The sequence below is a fragment of the Phoxinus phoxinus genome, assembly GCF_949152265.1.
Source record: "Phoxinus phoxinus genome assembly, chromosome: 15".
In the NCBI taxonomy this organism is placed as follows: Eukaryota; Metazoa; Chordata; class Actinopteri; order Cypriniformes; family Leuciscidae; genus Phoxinus; species Phoxinus phoxinus.
The window spans coordinates 25,506,723-25,516,965 of NC_136890.1; the positions used below are offsets into that span (position 1 = coordinate 25,506,723).

The 10,243-nt window shown below is 38.0% G+C and overlaps 2 protein-coding genes across 13 annotated transcripts in view; one reads left to right on the top strand and one right to left on the bottom strand.

Moving 5' to 3' along the window:
• Positions 1–7,162, bottom strand: part of glis1b (GLIS family zinc finger 1b) — an 81,488-nt gene extending 74,326 nt beyond the window's left edge. For 2 of the 12 annotated variants that reach the window (XR_013800525.1, XM_079638076.1), the window contains exons 1-4: positions 6,901–7,142; positions 5,760–5,836; positions 5,315–5,468; positions 4,851–5,150 (exon numbers count right to left, since the gene is read on the bottom strand). Coding sequence is in view for 8 of the 12 variants with exons in the window: in XM_079638076.1 (XP_079494202.1) it covers positions 4,851–5,109 (259 nt within the window). In the remaining 4 variants the exon portion in view is untranslated. Of the gene's footprint in view, positions 1–4,850; positions 5,151–5,314; positions 5,469–5,759; positions 5,837–6,900 lie in introns of all 12 variants that reach the window. The other 10 variants (XR_013800526.1, XR_013800528.1, XR_013800527.1 and 7 more) reach the window with 9 other exon arrangements.
• Positions 7,163–7,176: 14 nt separating this feature from the next.
• Positions 7,177–9,410, top strand: dio1 (iodothyronine deiodinase 1). Its single transcript, XM_079638084.1, has 4 exons — positions 7,177–7,708; positions 8,035–8,178; positions 8,300–8,499; positions 8,799–9,410. The coding sequence occupies exons 1-4, from the start codon at positions 7,354–7,356 to the stop codon at positions 8,862–8,864; spliced, it is 765 nt and encodes a 254-aa protein (XP_079494210.1). The 5' UTR covers positions 7,177–7,353; the 3' UTR covers positions 8,865–9,410.
• Positions 9,411–10,243: the final 833 nt, after the last annotated feature.

The window sequence follows — 10,243 nt, forward strand, 5'->3', positions numbered from 1 at the left end:
TTTCTCGATATAAAAGAATAATACTTCTTCTAATAAAAGACCCACCAGGGAACTTGGCACTGGTTTCGGTATCCATATTTATGTTCTATTAAACAGGCAAGTGAACTGGGCGGAGCAGAAAAACAGCTGTATTGGTACAAAAACCAGTGGGGTGTCGATTGCCATCCGTCACCTTTAACACTAAATCAACAGTGGATCCAAAGGGTCACGGCCACCTAGCCGTCTTGCAGCGTCCCGCTACGGGAAGCCGGGGCCCGTGCGTCCGCTTTAAGCGCTGCGATCAGCGTCGCCACGGAGCGGATTTTTCTTTGATGAAGCAAACATGCACAGGGCCAAGAACAGCAAGTGCCACTGTCGAAATGTAAATCAAAAAACCACCCGCGTGCACGGTCACACGCGCTGAGAAGTCTGGAGACGCAGTTGCTGCCGTCTAAAAATGCATGAGTAATTCGGCCCATGTAGATGTGCGGTTGGCTGTGGCATGTCCCCCTGGCACAGGCCGAGAGCGAGTAGCCCCTTCATCTCAGTACGGAGTCAGGGAGACAGAGCGAGTAGGCAAAACAATCAGATCCATTTCACATGAGGCAGGAATTCGACCCCTATATCAAAAAGCAAGAGGGAAAAAAAGGTGGTGTGTGGGTGCATTTTTATGAGTGATTCTCAAGACATGGTCCAAGCTAAAAATACACTTTATGATGACACATCGGAGCCAATTTTGTTTTTCCTCCGTTTAAGCCCAGGTCCAGAGCACATTTCCTCTGGTATTCCAGCGATATTTCGACACTTATTCAAACCAGATAATATTTTTTTTAACAGAATTACTGGGTTGAGTGTTGTATTGGCAGGGCGAGGGTGAAGTGAAATGAAGGAGGATTCAGGCCGTTTCTTTGGCTTAGTATTACGCATCCCACAAGCATAAATAAAGCAAAACTGAACATGAGCGATGACATCACAGGTGCCATAAAAAGCCTAAATTGTAGTCATAATCCAACCAGTAATAAAGGTCGGCGACGTCTGAATGTTTTACCTCAGGATTGATTAAGTACGTTGAGGTTTTACAGATTATTTGAAAAAGTACAATGGAATGATCCCAAACCATAATGATTGAGTGGCAGATGCTGTAATCTTCTAAAACCACAAGAGTATCTTGACTTTCATCAAACGCTACTCGATTAGACTATAAAATGTTTTTCAAACTTTCCGCAGATTATGCCTCACCGACCACATCTTTCTCTCAAAAATAAGTTTGTTAACTCCCAGCCAAATGAAGCTGAATGAACACATGAGAAGGTCCTCTAGGGACCTGTTTGTGAGAAATGATTCAATGACTTCCATTACAGCAAGCTGGCTCTTAAACGCTTGGTGACTGACGCTGAAAAATGTTCACTTGTTAAACGTTTGCTCTGTGATGTCATCGACCAGGGTGAAATAGCAATGCACATTGATCATGAGGACTTTGTGAATCAATGGAACAAGCTGCAAACATTACAGTTTCCCCACACAACCAATTTATCCATGCCTCATTCTGATGTCATAGGAGTTCCCCAAAAGACGTGGGCCGCAGTCGAGTAGGATGCGTGGGAGTGAGAGCCCAACTGCACAGAACTCAAGTGTGTGTAAGTGTGAGAGAAAGCCCAAATACAAGAGGAAAGAGCGGAAAGTGCTCAGGGGAGAGCAGGTAATTGCGCTTTCCAAAAAGTCCACAGCAGTTTAGCAGTGATGCAACCACGGACGTCAACATTTTTTTAAAACTTGAGTGCAGTCAGCCACAGCAACTAAAACAAAGCAATCTTGTGGACAACACATGTTTACAGAAACCAATAAAGCTAGTTGTTGTATATAAAGCATCCACCTATAAATGACCTGAATGAGAACTTCTAAATCTGATCAATCTGGGGGTTTATAATCATTTCTAATAATGAATCATTCATGACAGCGCCACACATCCTGAGACATACAGAATATCAGCCTAGCAAGCACAGGAGGCTTCATCAAGCTATAGGAATTCAACTTATGCCACGTTTTAGAGTGACCAAACTGATCTGAGTTTGTATATGTGTGTGGGAGTAGACCCATTACCATAGAAACCCGAAACACTAGCAATATATAGCAATGACTCCCTTTAGAGTCAATTACTCATTTTTTCATGAGCTGAATCAACACTTCAACGTGGGAGTTTGTCTGTGAATACTAAGTATTACCTTGTGCTAAGAAAACACAAGTACAGACAATCACAGCAACTCATATAATGATAACCTCATATGCTGAAAAATGACCTTAATTGGACGACTTCAGAATGTTCGATTTAAAATCATTCACTGCTATGAGTAACAGTACTCTGACTCAGAAATTATCTGACCATATTTACCAATGTACCAAAAATCAGCAACTGACTTTTCCAGGAGACAAAAAGCCAAAGAACAAGTTAATTAGGCATGTTAGAAAGATTTTGTCCCATCTGACTAGCGCTGCGTTCTTAGGATGTTCATCATGTACATGTGTGAAGCCTTGCCAACTCACTGGTTGCATGGCCACGACTTTTGCACATAAATAATATATAATTGTACAACATGAATCCTGCTGTAATAAAGGCATCACCCCAGGTAATTTTACCTTGCTTGATAACATATCTACACAAGGTTTTGTTGAAATGGCAATAGCTTCAAACTGCTTAGCTACAAAACAGTTAAATAATTAACGGAGACTGTCTTGAAAGCATAATCCTAAATGGGTTGAAACAAATTCAAACGGTATAATTTTTTACCTTATGCCATATGGGGGGGGGGGGGGGGGGGGGCGTTGGTGGGGGAAGAAAAGGCATCTTCAAAAAACAACAACAACACCATTCTCAAAAATACAAAAAAATAATTTACCTATAGGTAGGGTTAAATATTTTTAACATAATTTTCTGTACAATCAAGCATGCTCTGCCACTGCAGTTGAAATGAAATGAGCACCTGATCAATTACTTTTTTTATGGAGTGAACGGAATTCTGTGCTCACAACAGACTATCACAGATGAATGCAGAATCATATAATCAATGCTAAAAAAAAAGAAGTCAAACATAAAAAAACAAAAAAACATTTCCTATGTGAAACGAGTAAGATGATATCTCAAACGTGTTCTCTGAAACATGTCAACAAGATCACACCACATACTACATGCTTCCAAACTTCCAAAAAAATTCCAGCAATGTAAATATGATGCTCAAATAGGCACATCTAAAAAATTAGTGTTCCCTTCTGTCAAATGCATCTGATAGGCATTGAAATGATTCACTTTGGACGGGGGAGAGTTGTGGAACCCAGTCTCAATAATGCTGAGACACATTCGAGAAACATTTGGTTTGAATTTGTCAGGCAAACATCTTAATCAAACCCTCTGAGTCTCTTTTGTGACAAGGTATGATTACTAATATAAGTCAAATTTGTATACGGTAATCATAAGCTGGAGTAAGCGGTTAACTGTGTCAGCCCACGCAATCCCACGCCATTGTAGCATCATCTAAACAGGGTGACCACCCTAGTTCAATACAAGAGAGCCCTGTTTCTGAGGGATGCATGGCATGCTCAACATTACTTACGATAAGAGTGTCACATCAAAACACACATATGCACATAAACACATATGCATGCATACACTGAAGAGTATAGTCAATAGAATGTGTGTTCCTTCTATAAAGAAAACTTGCTTTTATGACCAAATGAACCAGGTTACTGAATCGTGTATGTTTAGAATAAAGTGATCTCCCAATGCAATACCATGATGGTATTCACGTTATGCACCCAAAAATGTAAATTCTGTTGTCATTTACTCACCCGCATGTGGTATGTGTAAACCTATATCACTTTCTTTCATCCGTAGAACACAGAAGGCAAAATGACAGTCTCAGTCACCATTCACTTTCATTGTATGGGAAAAAGATGCAATGACAGTGAACAGTGACCGAAACTGTAAATCCCTAACATCTCCTTTTGTGTTCCACAGAAGTAGGAAAGTTAAGTTTGGAACAATATGATGACTTAATTTTACTTTGTGGATGAACTCTCTCTTTAAATAATCTACGTAATAAATTAACGTAGGACTATTTAGCGATCAAATAGGTTACCTATATTGTCAACAAAAAAAACGATTGCGCGTGCGAGTTTAATATCTTCGACAATCTGAAAATTATATTTTTGTTATTTAGTGTTTTTTAAGGGTCATTGCTATCCGCGATACATTTAACACCATATGACGAATTGCCTCAAAATGTGTCAAAATACGGCGACAAGACGATCTTCTATGCAGTTTGCGGTTGCATAAATTACGCCCACATAATTATTACGCACTCTAATGACCATATAGCGATGTCAGTTTGAGACAGGTAAGATAAGTTAAAGAAAAAAAAAGTTTCTGATTTTCAATGTATGCTATCTGGTTGTTATGCAACAAAATAAATGAATACATCCAAACAAATTGTATATAGCCTATAATTCATTTAGAATCTATTTAGAAAGCTATAATTTATTGGTTTTATTAAATATTTAGGCATAGCCTATAATAAATGATCATAGCTTTTATTTTATTTTTTAAATATATATTTTAAAACAGTCAAAGGTTTTCAAAAAAGAACGGCTTTTGGCTCTATTATGCAGATTGACATTTGGCATCTGTGTTTAATTAGAAGTTACAGAAGCCGCTATATATAAACTACATTTATTTTGATGCTAAATATTTTATTGCTATTTTATATTTGCATCCTTAATTATGCTCAGCCATGGCTGGTTTGATTTTAATCCATGAACCAGATTAAGACTGCATTAAAAATACCCGTAAAAGCCGATCAAATACGCTCGCAGGTACATACCATCTCCAGGTGACATGGCGAAGCAGTGGAGTTTGGATGTGTGATGCGCGTGGAGTTTGAGATCTTCAGACCCGCAGCGCGTCTGTATCGACGCGGGATTCGAGCCACTGCAGCCGTCAGAAGAGACGCGTTTCGGGCAGATGTCTGTTTTACTGCTGAACATGGAGAACGTCAGCTCGGTGAAATCTGTCTGATGACTGACCATGCCAAAGAGCGATGCAGGCTTCTGCATCTGGACCTCTGACTTCCAAGTGTGCATGTCAGTCCACGTACAATATAGTCCTTTATCGTTTATTTTACCTGTGGGATGAAGGATCACATCATTAACTTGAACTTGAATTGAAGGAACAAACTATTAGCCCTCAAAGGACTCTGAAGCAACATGATAAATAGCCAAAAGAAAACTTTATAATACAATAAAACACAATGAAAAATTAAATGTTGTCGTGAATTTTAAAACATACCTATTTAAACCCTCCAAAGCAAGAAAGAGAGGATATTTTGATTGAATGGTGACTCTCAACTTCTGCGTCAAACAGGCTGTTAAATGTGTTCTTGCCGACCGCATCCTCTCTCCCGTTTCAGCTGCAATTTTATGAGTTTTCTATAACATCAATTCTGAAAACCAAAACATGCGTCTATGCTCCGATTGACAGCTCGAAGTGCCAATGAACATACACTGTTGAAAGGGGAGGGACCAATCGGGAACAAACTGGATGCTTGCGATGTGAATGGTGAAATTGATCTTGAACTGGTAATAATAGTTTGCATCTACACAACTAAAACAGACCTTTATAACTTATAACAAGTTATAATTGCATTGATAAGATTCATCACCTTACAGGATCATGTTATAGACAACAACAAGATCAAGAATAGGTAGACCAATAATACATATTTCATAATTACCTGTAGGACGATGTGTCAATAAAAGGGGGGGAGGGGAGGGGAGTTGGGGGGGATCATAGCTTTTATTGTATGGCTTTCTGTTTAAAGGATAAGACAAAAATGCAAAAATAATATAAAAAGGTTGTCATCAAACATGTCAACAGTGACATCTTATGGACATTTTTAGAAAATAACATTGGAGCTTTTTATATAGGCCTATATCCATATATAAACCCAGGAATAGACTTTTGTTCTCTGTAGTGGACATTATATTTTAGTGAATTTCTCTGACACCATACAACATGTCAGTTAGAAGTCTGGATGTCCTAAAGAGCACATTCAGGGATTTTCAGAGATGGCTGACATTATTAGTGATCAAATTTAGCACTCTTATGGAAGGAAATTTGATAATATTTAGAAATGATAATTTAAATCTGACTCATTTTCAAATTGTTTGTCATAAATAAACATATCAGGAAAATGTTATGGAGTGTCAAATCAAAATATGATTTCTGTTACAAAATGGCATTGATTTTATACATATCCACTGCAGAGGACACCAGGACATTTATCGGGCATTTTGGGAGGGAAAGAATCAGTAGCCTACATTCATATTCCAATGACATATTTGATTTTTTCATGAAAATGTTGTCAATTATTACTCTCATTATCACACTTAATTTTTTTCATTACATTTTGTCTGAAGAACACATTAATATGCAAATTAGATACAGTGCATATTATGCATAGCATTGGGACTACCAATTTATGACCATTTTACCCACATATTGCATAAAGTAAAATGGTTTATCAATTCCTTCCTTTATATATTTCATAACATAGTTGGGAATCATCTTTATACAAAGTTTGGTTGAAAAAAATCATCAAACCTTAAAATTGATAGGTGAATGAAAAAAAATCCCATTGTTTTTGACTAGACATGTAACTTCATGCCTTTTTATTTTTTAAACAACAGCCCTGGTGTCCACTACAGAGAGGACATAGTAGGCCTATAACATATGACTATAGGGCCTATAACGTCTTGTTACTGATAACGATAATGATAGCCTACATTATTTTAATTTCCTTTCTCATACTATCGTGATATGAAATAATCAAAATGATAAATAAATAATTTAGCCTAATTCATAACTCTACCTACCTGAGGACCTGACCTCCTGCTGTGGTGTGGATAATCAACCAATTCATTTTTTGAAATGTTGTGGGGTCGGTTGTGGTTCGCCTAAACACCTTCATTTACGAAAACAATTTCAGAGACATTGATTGCGAGTTACAGACTAATATTTTCCTCTTCTTCTGTGCATTATAATAAAGGCTTTGTGAAATTACACAGCTTTTCCATTTTTTTAAATGACATCCTTCCTACACTATCAACGAACATTTTATATCATGGATGCCTATGAAAGACGAATGAGCCAATCAGAGTAGGTGTGGGGCGGGTCGACACGTTCAGCCCCGCCCCGATCTGCAGGCTGCAGATCCTTCTATTTTGTTTTGGAGGGTGGTGCGCTTCCAAAAAGTAAAGCAAAAGTTTGATACGTCGTTTTCGTTCATGTTGACACCACGACGCGTGGACTAATAAATCGCTCTCACGATGGAGAGCACAGTGGGATACGCGTTGAGAAAAGTTTGTGTTTATGTTTCAGCTGTGGCCATGATATTGTTTGCGATCGTGCAACTATCCCTGTTGAAACTCCTGTCAATCATTTCCCCGGGACTGATGAAGAAAATCCATCTAAAAATGGGAGAGAAGTTTACGATGACTCAAAATCCCAAATTCAAATACGAAGACTGGGGTCCGTCTTTCTTTTCTCTGGTGTTCATTAAAACCGTGCTCTCGGTGAACTGGTGCTCGCTGGGCCTGGAAGCGTTTGAGGGGTTCGCTGCTCCAGACACCGCTTTATTTACCCTGGACGGAAAGAAAACGAGCATTCATCGTTTTCTTAAAGGTACAGTCGATACATTCTATAACTTATTATTATTATTGGAATAATTAAACTGACTACACCAGTCTTGATGTTCTTGTACAATAATATTTATTTAGTATTATAATAGTTATTATTTTCAGAAAATTTTATCTGACTGCTCAGTCCTTAGGTTCTGTTAACCATCAATTTATTTAATTATGTGTTTATTTATTGAAACAATTAAACTGACTGCTCAGCGGCAGCCCTCCTAAGGTTCTGTTCCAATATTATTAATTTGTATGTATTATTACTATTATTGGAATAGAGCCTTAGTACTGATGCAGTCATTTCATTTGGCTTCTTCACAGGTAACCGTCCACTGGTTCTGAGTTTTGGAAGTTGCACTTGACCCCCGTTTCTCTACAAACTTGATGAGTTTAAACAACTTGTCAAGGACTTCAGTGATGTGGCAGATTTCCTCGTTGTTTACCTTGCTGAGGCGCATGCAACTGGTAATGGCAATAATATTTCAATACATTTGCTGTAGTCTTGATGTAACACTAACAAAATGGGTTGATGTAACCTTTGAGTCATTCACATGTAGAGAATCGAGAGCTTCTGTTTTTTTCATAGATGGTTGGGCCTTTGTAAACAACGTCGATATCAGCGTGCACAAAAACTTGGAGGAGAGACTGGCTGCGGCCCAGACCCTGGTCAAAGAAGGCCCTCTATGCCCTGTGGTCGTGGACGAGATGACCAACATCACTGCCAGCAAATACGGAGCCCTGCCTGAGCGGCTTTATGTCATTCAGAGTGGGAAAGTTATCTTTCAGGTGAGCGTTTTGCAATGCAGAGAAACTTCAAACTGCACACAGTACAGGAAATACCTCCAAAGTTTCATAACAGCTCTCGTGAGAGACACACACTCTTCCTCTTGCAGTAAGAGATTTCACGAGTTCATAGAGGTGAAAGCTTTGGAATGAGTTGAACAGCATGGGGCAAAGGGTTTTATTGTCGCTTGGGTCTGTTCTTTTGCTTTTGTTGCATTTTTGAGTGCCAGTGTCTAAATATATTCATCAGGAAGTCCACAGTATGGAAGGATTTTCACATGCATTTTCATTCTTCCTTACAGGGTGGCATCGGACCTTGGGGGTACAACCCTGAAGAGGTTCGAAAAGTTCTGGAAAAAAGTAAATAAAGGGAAAAAAGAGTTTTATCCATGCCTGCATTTGTACATATTTGCACTTTTCTGAAATTCTAGTGCCTGAACTCATTTTCTGAGTCCCTGTGTTTGCTTGTGACAGATACAGATCAAACCAGCTGGTCTCTGTATCTTGATGTTTCAAACACAGGGGATGTCAAATGTAAGTGACAGAAACATATTTTTTATGGAATATATAACTGGTCTGTATACCAAAATATTTGTTCAAACATTTGATATCATACCAGATTAGCATATTTGATTATCATACCAGCATTGTATTCAAAGACCATATGATTCCAACTGTCAGCAGAGGTTATGAAGGGCATCTGTGCTTTTCTGATTTATTTTTCTTCTGAACTTGTGACTGTAAATGATGCTTACAGGGTAAAACTGTGAACTGTAAACTGATAATTCAGTCATTTGTTCTAAACATGATTAAGGAGCACAGCGTTTTTAACAACTATTCAAATTAAAAGTCATATATAGGCCTATATATATCATATAAGAGTGTATATCATTTAAATAAAGCATGACTACTTAATTTCATATTATTGTTGTGTGCTTTTTTTAACCATGCTTGTCGACCTGAAATACTTCAAATAATCTCTTTAAAGCTGCACAGTAACAAGACATGAACGGCAGGTATGAACATGTTGCACACTGCAGTCACTGAACCTATTAAAGACAGAACAGCTTCACAAAAAATGTAGTCGAGGTATACACTTAGTAGCTTCAGTAACTTTTCATCCAGTAGATCTTATCAAACTGAATCTATTATTGGCCAGCTATTCAAATGCCTGCTAGTAACAATAATCCTAGTCTACATTTGGACACTGCTAATCTACAGTACATGTAAATATAGCATCTGATGCATTCTACTAATGATTATGATCACACAATACAGCACAAATGCATCTTTTTGCATAACCCTCGACCGACAGTGGTTTAATGCTCTGGTCACTTCTTCAGTCCTCATGTCTCATGCAGCAGGACTATGGCATGTTCACGCAGGAGATCAGGGCATCTTTTACATGGTCTTTTCAGAGTCCGTAGAAAGGTCTCTTTAAAGTCTTAAGGACTTTTCCATAGGTGCATGAGTCATTATTGTTTAGGGTTCATTGAACGAGCATGAAAAACATGTTTGTATTTTACAAAATTATCTTTAAAATACAGTATCCTACAAAAGAGAAGTTTCCCTTTTTTCTTTTGCTGAGTTTATATATATATATACATACATACACGTATATATAACACATATATGATATAAACAAACTTTATTGCAATTAATCGATTTGACAGCACTATGACTATCCGTACTGTTCTTTAGCCCCAATCACCTTAACTTTATGACTGCATTTGAACTTTGGGCTCAT